The following is a 20183-nucleotide window of genomic DNA, read 5'->3' as shown; positions in this document are numbered from 1 at the left end:
GGAGAAAAGTAAGTTTTATAATAATTTTACTAATGCTCATATACATTATAAACGTAATCCTCTATGTGGCTGTATATTTATTTTGGTTTTGGTTTTGTGCTGTGTTGACTGGTCCTTTAAGTAATGACAATAGCATTGCTATTCGCCCGGCGGATAAGGGCGGGTCCATAGTCATACAGGACTATGTTGACTATAAGGCAGAGGCCTATAAGCAGCTTTCTGACTCGAATAACATAATTTATGTAAGAACTTACCTGATAAATTCATTTCTTTCATATTGGCAAGAGTCCATGAGACCCACCCTTTTTTGTGGTGGTTATGATTTTTTTGTATAAAGCACAATTATTCCAATTCCTTATTTTTAATGCTTTCGCTCCTTTTTTATCACCCCACTTCTTGGCTATTCGTTAAACTGAATTGTGGGTGTGGTGAGGGGTGTATTTATAGGCATTTTAAGGTTTGGGAAACTTTGCCCCTCCGGGTAGGAATGTATATCCCATACGTCACTAGCTCATGGACTCTTGCTAATTACATGAAAGAAATCTATGTTAGGCTGAAAGGAAATTCGAGTAACACATTCAAAAAGCATATTGATGAATGCCTCAATAGGGGCTATGAAGCAGGATTATTATCAGAACAAGAGATTGAATATTTGACTAATGATCACCCTAAAACACCAGTACTATACCTTTTGCCAAAGGTGCATAAGACTCTTACTAATCCCCCTGGCAGACCAATAGTATCTATCTGTTGTCTAATTTGGCCATCTATATAGACTACTATCTCCAACCGGTAGTAAAAGGAACTCCAGCATATTTGTAGGATTCACCCAGCCTATTGAATATTTTAAGGGGCTATACTATGCTCCAGCAACGTGATATCCTAGTCACCATGGACGTGGACAGTCTATACACCTCCATTCCCCATGGGGGGGTGTTACGGCTGTCAGGTCCATGGTGACGGGGAATCCACTGTATGAAGGCCCTCCAATTGAATATTTATGCGAATTGCTCACTCTGTGTTTGGAGAAAAATTTCTTTAAATTTGAGAATGGTTATTTTTTGCAGGTATCAGGGACAGCCATGGGTTCAAACATGGCACCCACATACGCCAATTTATATATGGCATGGTATGAACAGACAACCATGAAACCATTTACTCACCCCCACATCAATTACTACGTACGATACATTCACGATGTGTTTTTGGTGTGGGGAGGGAATAAAGAAGAACTTGAAAAGTGGTTAACATGTTTGAACACCATGGACTGTCCCATACGCTTCAAATTAGAGTATAGTGAGGAAGCTATACACTTTTTAGATCTTAACATTTATAAGATCATGACTGATAATGGATGCTCCTTTGGTACTTCGCTATACACGAAGCCAACCGACCGCAACTCTTTGTTAGAGGCTAGGAGCTTCCACCCCAGTCATCAGAAAACAGGGATTGTCACCTCTCAACTTATGCGGGTTATTCGCAATAACAGTGAGGTACCCACCATGATTGAACAGCTGAGAGCTATGGAAGAAAAATTGGTGGCGAGAGGCTATGACAAGAGAATGGTCCGTAAGATCAAGGATGAATTAATGCAGGACCCCAGCAGGAGGGGACATGTAAAAACCAGCTTGGAAACGGAACAGCTGAACTTTGTGACCATGTATACCCCGACTAGCAGTATGCTTAAGAAATCGTCGCAACAACATTGGCCAATCTTGGGAACTGATCCAACTCTCCCATTCCAGAGGATGCAGCCACCTAGGATGGTCTATCGCAGGGCAGAGAATCTGAGGAATTTACTGGTGAAGACCGATCCGGTCAAATGCAACCAGAAGGATATCTGGCTGAAGACGTCCAAACAGGGATGCTACACATGTGGAAGTTGCATCACATGCAACACCATGTTGAGGGGCCAGATGTTCCAACACCCCCATACCAACAAGCGATATACCATCCGATACAGATTAACGTGCACAAGCACATATGTAATTTAGATGTTAATCTGTCCGTGCTCTTTGGTCTACATTGGCAAAACAATAACGAGTTTCAGAGACCGAATGGCGAACCATCGCTGTGCAATACGTGAAGCATTGAGACAAGGGGATTCGGAGCAACCTGTTGCCCGGCATTTTGCTGAACACAACCACAGCCTATACAGCCTTAGATCAATGGTGATTGACCATGTGCCGCCACTGAGGAGAGGTGGTGATAGGGACACTAGGTTGTTACAAGTGGAAACAAAATGGATTCACATGCTGGACACATTGGTTCCTAAAGGACTAAATAAAGTCCTTGACTTCGGACCGTTCTATACTAAATAATACCACATTGGAATCTACCAGCAATTGTTGTATGCACTGTCACCCGGGACTATTCACATGGATTTTCATCCTAGTGGGTACCCACGGGTTTCTATGCATACCCCAAGAGACATGAAGGGGGATATCACCTCTGCATACAGGGTTAAGTTTAATCTAGTTCACTATCCAAGTGTATACTTATAAGATAATTATAAATTATTGAATACATAAGTGGGTAATTTTCCATATCACTGCTGTCCATTTATGACTTATTGATATTAATCCATTTATCACTGCAATACTTACTATTCCTGCTGCAGATACTGCAACTTATACAACCAAGCACTCTACTGGCCTTACTCACTGCAATACTTACTATTCATGATGCAGATACCTTTACCTATACAACCAAACACTCTACTGGCCTTACTCACTGCAATACATACTATTCATGATGCAGATACCTCTACCTATACAAATAAGCACTCTACTAGCCTTACTCACTGCAATATGTACGATTCCTGTTGCAGATACCTCTACCTATATAACCAAGCACTCTACTGACCTTACTCACTGCAATACTTACTATTCATGCTGCAGATACCTCTACCTATACAAGCAGGCACTCTACTGGCCTTACTCACTGCAATACTTACTATTCCTGCTGAACATACTACTACCTATACAACCAAGCACTCTACTGGCCTTACTCACTGCAATACTTACTATTCCTGCTGCAAATACCGCTACCTATACAACCAAGCACTCTACTGCCCTTACTCACTGCAATACTTACTGTTCCTGCTGCAGATACTTCTACCTATACAACCAAGCAATCTACTGCCTTACTCACTGCAATACTTACTATTCCTGCTGCAGATACTGCAACTTATACAACCAAGCACTCTACTGGCCTTACTCACTGCAATACTTACTATTCATGATGCAGATACCTTTACCTATACAACCAAGCACTCTACTGGCCTTACTCACTGCAATACATACTATTCATGATGCAGATACCTCTACCTATACAAATAAGCACTCTACTAGCCTTACTCACTGCAATACGTACGATTCCTGTTGCAGATACCTCTACCTATACAACCAAGCACTCTACTGACCTTACTCCCTGCAATACTTACTATTCATGCTGCAGATACCTCTACCTATACAAGCAGGCACTCTACTGGCCTTACTCACTGCAATACTTACTATTCCTGCTGAAGATACTACTACCTATACAACCAAGCACTCTACTGGCCTTACTCACTGCAATACTTACTATTCCTGCTGCAAATACCGCTACCTATACAACCAAGCACTCTACTGGCCTTACTCACTGCAATACTTACTGTTCCTGCTGCAGATACTTCTACCTATACAACCAAGCAATCTACTGCCTTACTCACTGCAATACTTACTATTCCTGCTGCAGATACCTCTACCTATACAACCAAGCACTCTACTGGCCTTACTCACTGCAATACTTACTATTCCTGCTGCAGATACCGCTACCTATACAGCCAAGCACTCTACTGGCCTTACTAACTGCAATACTTACTATTCCTGCTGCAGATACCTCTACCTATACAACCAAGCACTCTACTGGCCTTACTCACTGCAATACTTACTATTCATGCTGCAGATACCGCTACCTATACAACCAAGCACTCCACTGGCCTTACTAACTGCAGTACTTACTATTCCTGCTGCAGTTACCGCTACCTATACAACCAAGCACTCTACTGGCCTTACTCACTGCAGCACTTACTATTCCTGCTGCAGATACTGCTACCTATACAACCAAGCACTCTACTGGCCTTACTCACTGCGGTACTTACTATTCCTGCTACAGATACTGCTACCTATACAACCATGCACTCTACTGGCCTTACTAACTGCAGTACTTGCTATTCCTGCTGCAGATACTGCTACCTATACAACCAAGCACTCTACTGGCCATACTCACTGCAGTACTTACTATTCCTGCTGCAGATACCGCTACCTATACAACCATGCACTCTACTGGCCTTACTAACTGCAGTACTTACTATTACTGCTGCAGATACCTCTACCTATACAACCAAGCACTCTACTGGCCTTACTCACTGCAATACTTACTATTACTGCTGCAGATACCGCTACCTATACAACCAAGCACTCTACTGACCTTGCTCACTGCAATACTTACTATTCCTGCTGCAGATACTGCTAAATATACAACCAAGCACTCTACTGGCCTTACTCACTGCAATACTTACTATTACTGCTGCAGATACCTCTACCTATACAACCAAGCACTCTACTGGCCTTACTCACTGCAATACTTACTATTACTGCTGCAGATACCGCTACCTATACAACCAAGCACTCTACTGACCTTGCTCACTGCAATACTTACTATTCCTGCTGCAGTTACAGCTACCTATGCAACTGACCTTACTCACTGCAATACTTACTATTCATGCTGCAGATACCGCTACCTATACAACCAAGCACTCCACTGGCCTTACTAACTGCAGTACTTACTATTCCTGCTGCAGTTACCGCTACCTATACAACCAAGCACTCTACTGGCCTTACTCACTGCAGCACTTACTATTCCTACTGCAGATACCGCTACCTATACAACCAAGCACTCTACTGACCTTACTTACTGTAATACTTACTATTCCTGCTACAGATACTGCTACCTATACAACCAAGCACTCTACTGGCCTTACTCACTGCAATACTTACTATTCCTGCTGCAGATACCTCTACCTATATAACCAAGCACTCTACTGACCTTACTCACTGCAATACTTACTATTCCTGCTGCAGATACTGCTACCTATACAACCAAGCACTCTACTGGCCTTACACACTGCAATACTTACTATTCCTGCTGCAGAAACCTCTACCTATACAACCAAGCACTCTACTGACCTTACTCACTGCAATACTTACTATTCCTGCTGCAGATACCTCTACCTATACAACCAAGCACTCTACTGACCATACTCACTGCAATACTTACGATTCCTGCTGCATTTAACCAACTATGCAACCAAGCACTCTATTGATCTTACTCACTTCAATACGTACTATTCCTGCTGCAGATACTGCTACCTATACAACCAAGCACTCTACTGGCCTTACTCACTGGAATACTTACTATTCCTGCTGCAGATACTGCTACCTATACAACCAAGCACTCTACTGGCCTTACTCACTGGAATACTTACTATTCCTGCTGCAGATACTGCTACCTATACAACCAAGCACTCTACTGGCCTTACTCACTGCAATACTTACTATTCATGCTGCAAATACTGCTACCTATACAACCAAGCACTGTACTGACCTTACTCACTGCAATACTTACTATTCATGTTGCAGATACTGCTATATATACAACCAATCACTCTACTGGCCTTCCTCACTGTAATACTTACTAAAAAGCCGGTGAGGTAGCTCAGTTGGTAAAATGCCCTGACTACAAAAGCCTGTTCAAAGATCCAAAGGTCACAGGTTCAAATCCCGGCAAGGCCGACTCAGCCCTTCATCCTTCTGAGGTCGATAAAATGAGTACCATTAAATTGGTAAATAATAACAAATATTACTATTCAGCTGCTGATTTGGATAATTCCGAGAGCGAGCGCTGAAAAAGCGCTTTGAGTCCAACTGGGAGTAAGGCGCTATATATAAATACTAGTTAAAATTATTATATTATTATTCCTGCTGCAGATATCGCTAACTATACAACCACACTCTACTGACCTTACTCACTGCAATACTTACTATTCCTGCTGCAGATACCTCTACCTATACAACCAAGCACTCTATTGGCCTTATTTACGGCAATACTTACTATTCCTGCTGCAGATACCGCTACCTATACAACCAAGCACTCTACTGGCCTTTCTCACTGTAATACTTACTATTCCTGCTGCAGATAACACTACCTATACAACCAAGCACTCTACTGGCCTTACTCACTGTAATACTTACTATTCCTGCTGCAGATACCGCTACCTATACAACCAAGCACTCTACTGACCTTACTCACTGTAATACTTACTATTCCTGCTGCAGATACTGCTACCTATACAACCAAGCACTCTACTGGCCTTACTTACTGCAATACTTACTATTCCTGCTGCAGATACCGCTACCTATACAACCAAGCACTCTACTGGCCTTACTCACTGCAATACTTACTATTCCTGCTACAGATACCGCTACCTACTGTATACAACCAAGCACTCTACTGGCCTTATTCCCTGCAATACTTACTATACCTGCTGCAGATACTGCTACCTATACAACCAAGTACTCTACTAACCTTACTCACTGCAATACTTACTATTCCTGCTGCAGATACTGCTACCTATACAACCAAGCACTCTACTGGCCTTACTCACTGCAATACTTACTATTCCTGCTGCAGATACCTCTACCTATACAACCAAGCACTCTACTGACCATACTCACTGCAATACTTACTATTCCAGCTGCAGATACCGCTACCTATACAACCAAGCACTCTACTGACCTTACTCACTGCAGTACTTACTATTCCTGCTGCAGATACAGCTACCTATACAAGCAAGCACTCTATTGGCCTTACTCACTGCAGTACTTACTATTCCTGCTGCAGATACCTCTACCTATACAACCAAGCACTGTACTGGCCTTACTTACTGCAATACTTACTATTCCTGCTGCAGATACCTCTACCTATACAACCAAGCAATCTACTGCCTTACTCACTGCAATACTTACTATTCCTGCTGCAGATACTGCTACCTATACAACCAAGCACTCTACTGGTCTTACTGCAATACTTACTATTCCTGCTGCAGATACCTCTACAACCAAGCACTCTATTGGCCTTACTCACTGCAATACTTACTATTCCTGCTGCAGATACAACTAACTATACAACCAAGCACTCTACTGGCCTTACTCACTGCAGTACTTACTATTCCTGCTGCAGATACCGCTACCTATACAACCAAGTACTCTACTGGCCTTATTCACTGCAATACTTACTATTCCTGCTGCAGATACCGCTACCTATACAACCAAGCACTCTAATTGCTGCAATACTATACGGTGTTGCTCTTTTTTAACAGTTAGTAATGTGTCTCAGTCTGTAATTAACTGAGTGAGTAGATGCCATCACCTTTCTTTTGCAAGACTTTCCTAGATGCCAAAGCCTCTCATAACTCACTCACTATAGCACCCCTCACTTTAAGTTGCTCATTATTATATTCATCAGGTATACCACAGCTCACATGACTTTTCTCCCCCAACTATTACACCCCAGACTTATTCAGAAACATAGATTATCGAGGTAGACAAGAACTAAAAGGTCCGTTTAGTCGTTTAGTCTGTACAGGTTTCTATGTGGCGTTTAACAAAAGGTTATGTGTATCACAGACAATCTTTGTTTTAACATCTCTTCAATCAACCAACCATCCTTTCTGTAAGGAAATACCCCCACAGAAGACTTCTTATCTTGCTGTTCTCTGACCGGAGACCATAACCCCTTGTTGTGGCTCTGGTGGCAAATGCTTCATCCTCAGCTTTAATAAATACTTTAATATATATGGAGATTTCATGTATATTTATTTTTCATTATCCCCTCTCTCCCTCCCCTCATCCCTAAGTTACGTTGCCCTCACCACAGCCCCTGCTCGGACCTCACACAGACTACATACTGACTGGCCAGAGCAGTTCATCACTCTAGCTTCCTCAGTACTTCCTGAGTGACTTCCTCCTATTCCTTTCACAGAGTGGAGACATGTTCTCTAACCTTGCTGGTGCGGTCCCAGTGCACCTTGGGTATCCGTACATAAGAGAGGCTTCTCAGGTCTCTTGCACACCTCTCTGAATTACGTCCTTCATTTTCAAAGTCCAGCTCCTGTGCTAAGGTGCCCTTTAAGTCCTAACAAAGGGGGAAATAGACAAGAAAATGCTTTAATGGGTAGACCTTATGGGTAAGACAGACGCAAGCAGGGAGTACTGATAATGAGGAGAAACAAGGGTACAAAGTGTGACCGATGAGGTGATGTAATACTACTGCGCTAATAACACAGAAATAAAATCATACTTGCAATAACCCGCTCATGTGCAGATGTAGGGCTCTCTCACAAGGAGGCGCTATATAGAAAATACAAAGCAGATTTTGAATATAAAAAGACTCATTTCTTTCAATGGCTGTCTTATTTTATCCAATGTATAAATAGACAAATTTAGCTTGGTATACTAAAAACAATCTTTATTATGCAAACATGGGACTACAGCTGTACTTATAATGTTAATGTATATAAGAAACTGGAGGACTTTGCCTATTTATACATTGGATTTGGGCTTGCTTAGCCTCATCGGTTTGCGTCATTGATACCTGTGCCGTGTCCACACCTGCGATTTATTCAGCAGTTGTGCAGCACAAGAGAGAACCTTTGTGAGTGCTACACAAGATATGAGCAGAATATGGAAATGATGGTTTGACTTTATTTCTAGATATCTCGCGCGCCCTAGTAGCTCTTACCAACAGCAGACAAAGGGTGAGCATGAAATGCATCAGTTGTTGCACAGTGAATAGAGGGGCTCTACATGCTGTTCCTTCTATAATTATGTTTTTAATGACTTGTGAATAAAAGTTATATTGTATTTAGCTCCAGTGCTCCTCAGTGATTATTTGTTGGTGAGAATATTATAAGGCATCAGTAAACCATATCTGAAAACTACTGAAAGCTTAAACAGAGAAAAGACAAGTGAGATACCATATTACATAAGTCTTTATTAGTTGCCCAAGAAATAGAAAAAAAGTTCCAAAAGGCACAATGACTGTCTGAAAAGCTAATCCCACAATCCATTGTGATTTTATAATCTTAGCAGGCATAGGGCATTTCTGCTGTCCGCTACAAATATAAATGTTGTGCGATATATACCGGATACGTTTGGTGCAAATTTAACTGGACAGAACGTCAGCCAAAGGAGTAGCTGTGCTACAGGGAACATGATTTAAGTGTAAGTTTCCAAAAAGCAGCTTTGGTTAACGCATCAATAGGAGCACTGATTAAGGCTTAGAGGACCTAGGTTGAATCCATAACATTTTGTTAAAAAGTTGACTGTAACAACTATATCCACTATAATAGTTGCCCCTAGAAATGTGGAAGACGTCGTATATCCCCAAAGGCAAGAAACTGAAGTCAAGATGAGATTATTCACCAACAAGCACTTATACTAAAAGCTACATTTGTAGAGAGAGGCTATGAGAATTCCCTTATAGATAAGGCTATTGAGGAGGTAGGGAAGCTATAAGGCTAAGTCAGAGACAAATGATCCAAATGACGAGAATAAAATTGAAATTCTGTTTATTACAGAATACGGCACGAATAATGCACGCCTCAAGAGGATCATTAGAAAACATTGGCGTTTTTAAAAAAATGACACGATGTTGGGAGAATAACTGAGTGAAAACCTGATTTCATCTGTAGGAAAAACAATTTATGTAAGAGCTTACCTGATAAATTAAGTTATTTCATGGTGGCGAGAGTCCACAAGCTATTACGTATGGGATATACATTCCTACCAGGAGGAGGCAAAGTCTATATATATCCCTCTCACCTCACTCATACCTCAGTTTAACGTATAGCCAAGAGGTGAGGTGTCTAAGACACATGTAGAAATACAATGTAGCCGTATATGTGTAATAATATAATGTCTCTCTTCATGAACTACTAATTGGAACCTGTTGACTGCAAAGCCTGATCGCTAAATTGTTTCCAGCAACCATCTTACTTTGGATTTTTTCAAATTTTTTTACCGTTTTATTTTTGTCTTTTAACATCATTTTGTAGTTATATGTTTGTTATTATCATACATCATTAGAACTAAAGGTATAGATGGAAACAATGCGCTAAGCTAGTTAAGCACTTTTGAATCCCATATGCTGAACTAAGATACCCTAATGTGAGTTAACAAAAAGTGGTAGAATCAATAGGGAAAATATTTTCAAGCCTATTTAAGTTTCTTTGTACTAATGAGTAAAGATCGCACTAATTGTTTATTTATAAGATACTGATCCATACGTGTGAAATAAGTTCTAGTCTCTATGTATGTTATAGTATTTAGTGTGTCCTATAACACCATTGTCTCTGCTATCCCCGGCCTAATCAGTTCTCGTTTTCTTTTGAACTGTTGACAGACGGCACTATGCCTTTGCTGAGCCATATGATTTTCCTTTGGCTCTGCGGAAATCTGCATAATTGATATAAACGTCATGTTGTTTGAGGGTGTGTTCTTTTCCTACTATGGCTATTTAACCCTGCCTTGAGACACTCTCAAACTATCTTTGAGAAAGCACCAACCGGCGTGAAATGCGTCAGACGTAATCCCAGTCCTTGTCTTTCATACAATCGTGAGTCTGTTCCTTTTTGTGACTTTTAATGTATACTGAATACATTTTCTACATTGTTTTATAGTTACCAAATGTGTTTGTGCATAGTGTACTGCCTCAGTTCACATAACCAGTTATAATATTGTCCTGCACGGATATACTTTTTTCACGCTCCTGGGAGTTTGTTTCTTTGTATTCATTTATTCAGAGTAGACTGCACAGTGTGGATATCCTCATTTTTGTTGTGGATCTCCGAGTGCATAAGCTGCTTCACGCTGCTTGGACGACAGCGTTTAAACTCCAAAGTGAAATATAAGTCAAACAATACCATATCACTAACCAACTTTCCTCATAAAAAAAAAGAGGAGCAGGAAAAAATATGTGCTTATTAAACATAACCCAAAAATAAATAAAAATTGGGTGGGCTCCGTGGACTCTCGCCACCATGAAAGAAATTGATTTTTTAGGTATAAATTATGTTTTCTTTCATATACGTGGTGAGAGTCCACAAGCTTGTTACTGATGGGAAATAATACAGAAGATGTGAAAGTCCACGAGTAACAAAAAATAAAGGGAAGGATAAAATAAAAACAGCTATTTTCAGTGAGAAATTAAATCCAAAAGTAATGTCTTTTTTTTAAAATGAAAAATAAAACAACTTAAATCATAGGCACTAGAATCAAACTGAGACAGCTGCCTGAAGAACCTTTCTACCAAAAGCTGCTTCTGAAGAAGCAAAAACATCAAAATTATAGAATTTAGTAAAGGTATGCAGAGAAGACCAAGTGGCCGCTTTGCAAATTTGATCAACTGAAGCTTCATTCTTGAAAGCCCAATATGTGGCAACTGATCTTGTAGAAAGAGCTGAAATTATCTGAGGCGAAGACTGGCCCGCTTCCAAATAAGCTTTGTGAATTCAAAGTTTTAACCAGGATGCTAATAACATAGAGGCTTCCTGACCTTTTCTAAAACCAGAAATAGAACAAACAGACTAGAAGTCTTTCTGAAATCCTTAGTAGCATCTACATAGTATTTTAAAGCTCTAACTAAATCCAAAGAGTGTAAATATCTTTTAAGAGTAGATTTAGGATTAGGAAACAAGGAAAGAACAATAATTTCCCTATTAATGTTGTTAGAATTCACAACTGTCAAGGTATAAGTAAAGATTGTGTATATATATATATATTATATATTGATCCTATGTTTGTCTAGTAAGTGGCAGGTGATTCACTCATTCAGAGGAATTGACTTCACTCATGCTTACATCTTCAGCTCCCCCCCCCCCCCCACACTTGGTATGCAGGGCTATTCTGAACACAAAAGTGAGGACAATGGAACATTTGGTGTACTTAATTAAAACAACCATTCCAGAGGAAAAAAAAACAGATTACTTCAAAGATAATCACCTGTATATTCTATATATATTTCACATCTGTTTCCAAGGATATCCCACTGAGGCGTGAATTTAAAATCCCTATCAGATGATCGCTGACCCCTATTTCTACTCTGAAGCCATCTATATTGCATCTCATAAATTCTGAAGATAACAGTTCTATTCTAATATAAAACAAACCCCCCTTGCCAAATAATTTCAGCTGAATGAAGACATGTTCACTTAACTATATACAAAGTTATTATGGCTCAAGATAACACAGTCTTTGAAGCCAACAGCACTGCAGGGGGCAGAAACCAAGTTGACAAACAAACAGAGACCATGTGTAAAGTATCTACTATGAAATTTTCCATGTAAAGAGAGCAGACAGATTGGCATTTGCAGTCCCTGTGTGGCATAGATATAAATATATTATCCTTGAAAAAGAAATAATTCAAATAACTCATATATATATTGAAATGGGACATATTATATTAAAGGCGTAATTGCTGCCTTAAATATATATATAGGAGATAAATTCAGAATTATTATAGATTAAATAACAATTTTAATAGTACCGGGGGACTTCCGGTGGGTGGCTCTGTAAGATGGCTGCAGGCTTCATTAGCTCTGAAGACAATCTCCTTTAACTTCAATTTTACAGCCAGTAACCCACGCCATCTGCCTCTCCCTTGACAGGCAAGCTGTCCGGGAACATTTAGCAGATAGAAGGAACTCCAGCTCTTCTACCCCAGAAGGCATCTTAATTGAATATATGACACCTACCCACGAGGCGATGGCCTCCAACAGTGAAATAACCGCGGCACTGTTTGCATTTTTCCTACCCAAATTAGAGACTTTGCTTAACAGCTGCGAGGACCTATGCGAAACACTACAGAACATGAGGGGTGCTGACACTTCAGAAACGGATCAGAACGGTGTGCAGCCTGGTAACTCAACCCAGAAGATGACTAGTTTCACCGGTGCATCCACCAGGCCACTGGTTTCAAACGATCGATGGCTTACACTGTAGAGAATCGCCTCTTATACCAAACTGAATTTGGCAAACCCCGATCTCCAAAGACCATGCAGATTACGGATGAAGGCACACTCACCACTTCATCACCAGCGCACATCGCGGAAACAGATACTGGCGCCCTGTCCACACTACCCCCACCACAGACTGTGGCCCCCGACTCACGCGGGGTGAAGGCTGTGACCGGCGATAATACTGAGCGCTATGGGACTCCTCTACTGCTTCCCTCTGATGGCGGAGGATAGGATCCTGGGCACACAACGGAATCCTGTTACGGGAACAATGCCATACGCACTATGTCTTTGCAGGCGAGCGGAGACGAAACCTGCGTCCATGTGAAAGCCGCTGGTGCGTTGCTCAGGGACACACTACATCAGCTGCTCCTGGCCTCACACCGTGGTGATTATTGGCAGCTCTGCTCTGGATTAGTGACTTTAGCCTGGACTTCCCTACACTTTGCAAGGGCCATGCAACCGTCCTATACTCAGCCAGTAGCAGGCATAGGCTAAAAGCCTTCGTGGAAAGCACTATAGGGGACTGTTTGGTTTCCGCCACTATATTTGTCTAAATATATGTCCCTGGTTCTTCTTTAGATAAGCAAAGTATTTTCTCCAGCGTATATGGACTCAAAAATACCCTGCCTGAAATAATGGACGCACTCGTCTTAACATATCAAATGCACTATTGTTTTTAATTTGCTCTGCTTTATATAGTTTGTTCTACTCCTGAGTTTTGATCGAAGCTGCTTATCTTGTTCTATAGTATTGCAACACATATGTCATTGTATATATATATATGGTCATCAACTGGTAACATGTACAGTCCTTTACTTGCAAACTGTGTTATTGATGGATAGGGGCAGACAGCTGCTCTATATATACCCTACTACACTTTACACCAATTTCTGCCATGTTGCTGACTCCTTCAGTGTATCTTAGGACAGACGTTAACACTCCTAAACATATATCTTTTCTGAGGGTGTATAAATCCTAGCTAGATAAAGTGAATAACGCATTACTTAGCCTGCCCATATTTACTTAGGCCTAGATTTGGAGTTCGGCGGTAGCCGTCAAAACCAGCGTTAGAGGCTCCTAACGCTGGTTTTGGCCGCCCGCTGGTATTTGGAGTCAGTGATTAAAGGGTCTAACGCTCACTTTTCAGCCGCGACTTTTCCATACCGCAGATCCCCCTACGCCATTTGCGTAGCCTATCTTTTCAATGGGATCTTTCTAATGCCGGTATTTAGAGTCGTTTCTGAAGTGAGCGTTAGAGCTCTAACGACAAGATTCCAGCCGCCTGAAAATAGCAGGAGTTAAGAGCTTTCTGGCTAACGCCGGTTCATAAAGCTCTTAACTACTGTACCCTAAAGTACACTAACACCCATAAACTACCTATGTACCCCTAAACCGAGGTCCCCCCACACCGCCGCCACTCGATTAAAATTTTTAACCCCTAATCTGCCGACCGCCACCTACGTTATACTTATGTACCCCTAATCTGCTGCCCCTAACCCCGCCGACCCCTGTATTACATTTATTAACCCCTAACCTGCCCCCCACAACGTCGCCGCCAGCTACTTAAAATAATTAACCCCTAATCTTCCGACCGCAAAGCGCCGCCACCTACGTTATCCCTATGTACCCCTAATCTGCTACCCCTAACACCGCCGACCCCTATATTATATTTATTAACCCCTAATCTGCCCCCCTCAACGTCGCCGACACCTGCCTACACTTATTAACCCCTAATCTGCCGAGCGGACCTGAGCACTACTATAATAAAGTTATTAACCCCTAACCCGCCTCACTAACCCTATCATAAATAGTATTAACCCCTAATCTGCCCTCCCTAACATCGCCAACACCTAACTTCAATTATTAACCCCTAATCTGCCGACCGGAGCTCACCGCTATTCTAATAAATGGATTAACCCCTAAAGCTAAGTCTAACCCTAACACTAACACCCCCTTAAGTTAAATATAATTTAAATCTAACGAAATAAATTAACTCTTATTAAATAACTTATTCCTATTTAAAACTAAATACTTACCTGTAAAATAAATCCTAATATAGCTACAATATAAATTATAATTATATTATAGCTATTTTAGGATTAATATTTATTTTACAGGCAACTTTGTAATTATTTTAACCAGGTACAATAGCTATTAAATAGTTAAGAACTATTTAATAGTTACCTAGTTAAAATAATAACAAATTTACCTGTAAAATAAATCCTAACCTAAGATATAATTAAACCTAACACTACCCTATCAATAAAATAATTAAATAAACTACCTACAATTACCTACAATTAACCTAACACTACACTATCAATAAATTAATTAAACACAATTGCTACAAATAAATACAATTAAATAAACTAGCTAAAGTACAAAAAATAAAAAAGAACTAAGTTACAAAAAATAATAAAATATTTACAAACATAAGAAAAATATTACAACAATTTTAAACTAATTACACCTACTCTAAGCCCCCTAATAAAATAACAAAGCCCCCCAAAATAAAAAATTCCCTACCCTATTCTAAATTAAAAAAGTTACAAGCTCTTTTACCTTACCAGCCCTGAACAGGGCCCTTTGCGGGGCATGCCCCAAGGATTTCAGCTCTTTTGCCTGTAAAAAAAAACATACCATACCCCCCCCCCCAACATTACAACCCACCACCCACATACCCCTAATCTAACCCAAACCCCCCTTAAATAAACCTAACACTAAGCCCCTGAAGATCTTCCTACCTTGTCTTCACCATACCAGGTTCACCGATCCGTCCTGAAGAGCTCCTCCGATGTCCTGATCCAAGCCCAAGCGGGGGCTGAAGAGGTCCATGATCCGGTCAAAGTCTTCATCCAAGCGGGGCAGAAGAGGATCTTCCATCCGATTGAAGTCATCATCCAGGCGGCATCTTCTATGGTCTTCCATCCGGAGCGAAGCGGCAGGATCCTGAAGACCTCCAGCGCGGAACATCCATCCGGACCGACGACTGAACGACGAATGACTGTTCCTTTAAGGGACGTCATCCAAGATGGCGTCCCTCGAATTCCGATTGGCTGATAGGATTCTATCAGCCAATCGGAATTAAGGTAGGAATTTTCTGATTGGCTGATGGAATCAGCCAATCAGAATCAAGTTCAATCCGATTGGCTGATCCAATCAGCCAATCAGATTGAGCTCGCATTCTATTGGCTGTTCCGATCAGCCAATAGAATGCGAGCTCAATCTGATTGGCTGATTGGATCGGCCAATCGGATTGAACTAGATTCTGATTGGCTGATTCCATCAGCCAATCAGAAAATTCCTACCTTAATTCCGATTGGCTGATAGAATCCTATCAGCCAATCGGAATTCGAGGGACGCCATCTTGGATGACGTCCCTTAAAGGAACAGTCATTCGTCGTTCAGTCGTCGGTCCGGATGGATGTTCCGCGCTGGAGGTCTTCAGGATCCTGCCGCTTCGCTCCGGATGGAAGACCATAGAAGATGCCGCCTGGATGATGACTTCAATCGGATGGAAGATCCTCTTCTGCCCCGCTTGGATGAAGACTTTGACCGGATCATGGACCTCTTCAGCCCCCGCTTGGGCTTGGATCAGGACATCGGAGGAGCTCTTCAGGACGGATCGGTGAACCTGGTATGGTGAAGACAAGGTAGGAAGATCTTCAGGGGCTTAGTGTTAGGTTTATTTAAGGGGGGTTTGGGTTAGATTAGGGGTATGTGGGTGGTGGGTTGTAATGTTGGGGGGGGGGGTATTGTATTTATTCTTTTACAGGCAAAAGACCTGAAATTCTTGGGGCATGCCCCGCAAAGGGCCCTGTTCAGGGCTGGTAAGGTAAAAGAGCTTGTAACTTTTTTAATTTAGAATAGGGTAGGGAATTTTTTATTTTGGGGGGCTTTGTTATTTTATTAGGGGGCTTAGAGTAGGTGTAATTAGTTTAAAATTGTTGTAATATTTTTCTTATGTTTGTAAATATTTTTTTATTTTCTGTAACTTAGTTCTTTTTTATTTTTTGTACTTTAGCTAGTTTATTTAATTGTATTTATTTGTAGGAATTGTGTTTAATTAATTTATTGATAGTGTAGTGTTAGGTTAATTGTAGGTAATTGTAGGTAGTTTATTTAATTATTTTATTGATAGGGTAGTGTTAGGTTTAATTATATCTTAGGTTAGGATTTATTTTACAGGTAAATTTGTTATTATTTTAACTAGGTAACTATTAAATAGTTCTTAACTATTTAATAGCTATTGTACCTGGTTAAAATAATTACAAAGTTGCCTGTAAAATAAATATTAATCCTAAAATAGCTATAATATAATTATAATTTATATTGTAGCTATATTAGGGTTTATTTTACAGGTAAGTATTTAGCTTTAAATAGGAATCATTTATTTAATAAGAGTTAATTTATTTCGTTAGATAAAAATTATATTTAACTTAGGGGGGTGTTAGTGTTAGGGTTAGACTTAGCTTTAGGGGTTAATCAATTTATTAGAATAGCGGTGAGCTCCGGTCGGCAGATTAGGGGTTAATAATTGAAGTTAGGTGTCGGCGATGTTAGGGAGGGCAGATTAGGGGTTAATACTATTTATGATAGGGTTAGTGAGGCGGATTAGGGGTTAATAACTTTATTATAGTAGCGCTCAGGTCCGCTCGGCAGATTAGGGGTTAATAAGTGTAGGCAGGTGTCGGCGACGTTGAGGGGGGCAGATTAGGGGTTAATAAATATAATATAGGGGTCGGCGATGTTAGGGGCAGCAGATTAGGGGTACATAAGGATAACTTAGGTGGCGGCGGTTTACGGAGCGGCAGATTAGGGGTTAAAAAAAATATGCAGGGGTCAGCGATAGCGGGGGCGGCAGAATAGGGGTTAATAAGTGTAAGGCTAGGGGTGTATAGACTCGGGGTACATGTTTGGGTGTTAGGTGCAGACGTAGGAAGTGTTTCCCCATAGGAAACAATGGGGCTGCGTTAGGAGCTGAACGCTGCTTTTTTGCAGGTGTTAGGTTTTTTTCCAGCTCAAACAGTCCCATTGTTTCCTATGGGGATATCGTGCACGAGCACGTTTTTGAGGCCGGCCGCGTCCGTAAGCAACTCTGGTATCGAGAGTTGCATTTGCGGTAAAAATGCTCTACGCTCCTTTTTTGGAGCCTAACGCAGCATTTGTTTGAACTCTCGATACCAGAGTTAATTTTATGGTGCGGCCAGAAAAAAGCCCGCGGAGCGTTAACAGCCCTTTTACCGCCGAACTCCAAATCTAGGCCTTAGTTTGTATGTCTACAAGTCAACTAAACTCATGATTAGATTTATGAGAGAGTTAATCCTATATTTGAACTTTGCTGAGGAATATGCTCCCCTTTATGACTATCTTTATATAGGATCCTTGATACCTACCTCGCAAATGAAACATTTTGAGTTTACCCCAGAGCTTTACCATATATTATCATATAGTTCCTGTCTTATAATTCAAACACTGGCAAATCATTTCCTACATGTGAAATATAAATTATTGACATTAAGACTGCGATTCTATCTGCATAATTGCCTCATCTGTGTTGCTAGGTTTGGTTTGCATGTTTAGTTTAACAAGTTGTATTTTATTGTTTTGTTTTGTGTTGTGTGGCTTGCTGTGGTGTGTGTTATCTATTGCATTACCATACCTAGGTAACTGTATATACAAGGTCTTCAGCTAGTGACCTGTAGAGTTCTTTACCCACAAACAGTGTTCTTGTTGGGTGGGGGCAGACGGTTGTTCTATATACACCCTAATCCACTTTGCACTACCGTGTCAGTATTCAGCCATCCCCGGTAGAGGAGCTGTACCAGACCTGCTCAGCTGACTCTAACATATCCACAACCACTTAATAGCGGATCTCTGCCTCATAATCGACCTGCAAACTTATCAGACATTAACCTCCCTACTGACGGGCAATTTTGGCCGTGTAGCTGACTCCTTCAGTGAATCTTAGGGCAGATGGTAAAACTCCTAAATGTATTTCTTCTCTGAGGGAGTATAAATCTTAACTAGACAAAGTGAATGACAAGATTTTTAGTCTGCCCATACTTAACTAATTGGCTGGCCTATAAGATAATTAAACTCATGATCAGATTTGAGAATTTTATTAAAAATTTCTGAGGAATGGGATCCCCTGTATGATCACCTTTATATAGGATCTCTGGTAACCTCCCCGCTAATGAACCATTTTAAGTTTATCCCAGAGCTTCACCATATATTAATACATAGCCCCTGTCTTATAATCTGAGCTCGGGCAAATTGTCCCATATGCATGAGATATAAATTACGGACATTACGACTGGCAATAGGTCTGCACAAATGACTGATCTGTGTTTTTTGGTTTTGTCTACCTGTTTAGTTTAGTGAGTTTAGTTTTATTGTTTTGTTCCGTGTTGTGTTGGGTGGCTTGTTATGGTGTGTGTTATTGAATTAAAAATTAAAAACCAGGAAGCGCAGGTACAATGTGAGATAATAAGCAACTAATTCTGGCACATTCCTCATTGCATGGATTAGTCCATGTTACAATAATATTCCGTGCTTACGCTTGTGGATTACACATGTGCTATACTTTATGAAAAATTACTGGGCCGCTATGTATTTTCTGATCACAAATGTATCATTCTAGGTAATGTATTGTTATTCCACTTGATGTGTTCATCCCATAATATGAAAACCACTGTCGCTGTGACCTGACATGTCAGTATATGCACTTAATTAATTGTACCTGTGTGTTTTTCCTCAATAAAAAGAATTTAAAAAACAAAAAAAAACAATTTTAATAGTACCATGGTTAAAATATATACATAACATGCTTTCCTGTTTTTCCAGATGGAGCTAAAAGATGACATATACAGGATGGATACTGTTATGGTATAACCCGGATATAGGAGGGTTAATACCAGATGAAAGAAGCCCTGAATACGGGATCAGCAACACACAAACCCAGTTAATTCCCCCCAAACATGAGACCAAGCTCCATCTTGAGAGTAAAACAGAATGTGTTTTATTGAGGGCTATATGCCCAGTATTTATGCAGGTCTCCCAC

General features: G+C 40.6%; 1 protein-coding gene across 1 annotated transcript in view; it reads right to left on the bottom strand.

The window, feature by feature from the left end:
* Window positions 1–20183, bottom strand: part of ADCK5 (aarF domain containing kinase 5) — a 380223-nt gene that overhangs the window by 233892 nt on the left and 126148 nt on the right. Inside the window, exon 7 of the mRNA XM_053715989.1 lies at window positions 8107–8238. Within this exon, the coding sequence (XP_053571964.1) occupies window positions 8107–8238 (132 nt within the window). The remainder of the gene's footprint in view (window positions 1–8106; window positions 8239–20183) is intronic.

The sequence above is a fragment of the Bombina bombina genome, chromosome 5, assembly GCF_027579735.1.
Source record: "Bombina bombina isolate aBomBom1 chromosome 5, aBomBom1.pri, whole genome shotgun sequence".
In the NCBI taxonomy this organism is placed as follows: Eukaryota; Metazoa; Chordata; class Amphibia; order Anura; family Bombinatoridae; genus Bombina; species Bombina bombina.
Note: the sequence above shows the minus strand (reverse complement) of the source record. Positions and strands in the feature narration are given on the sequence as shown.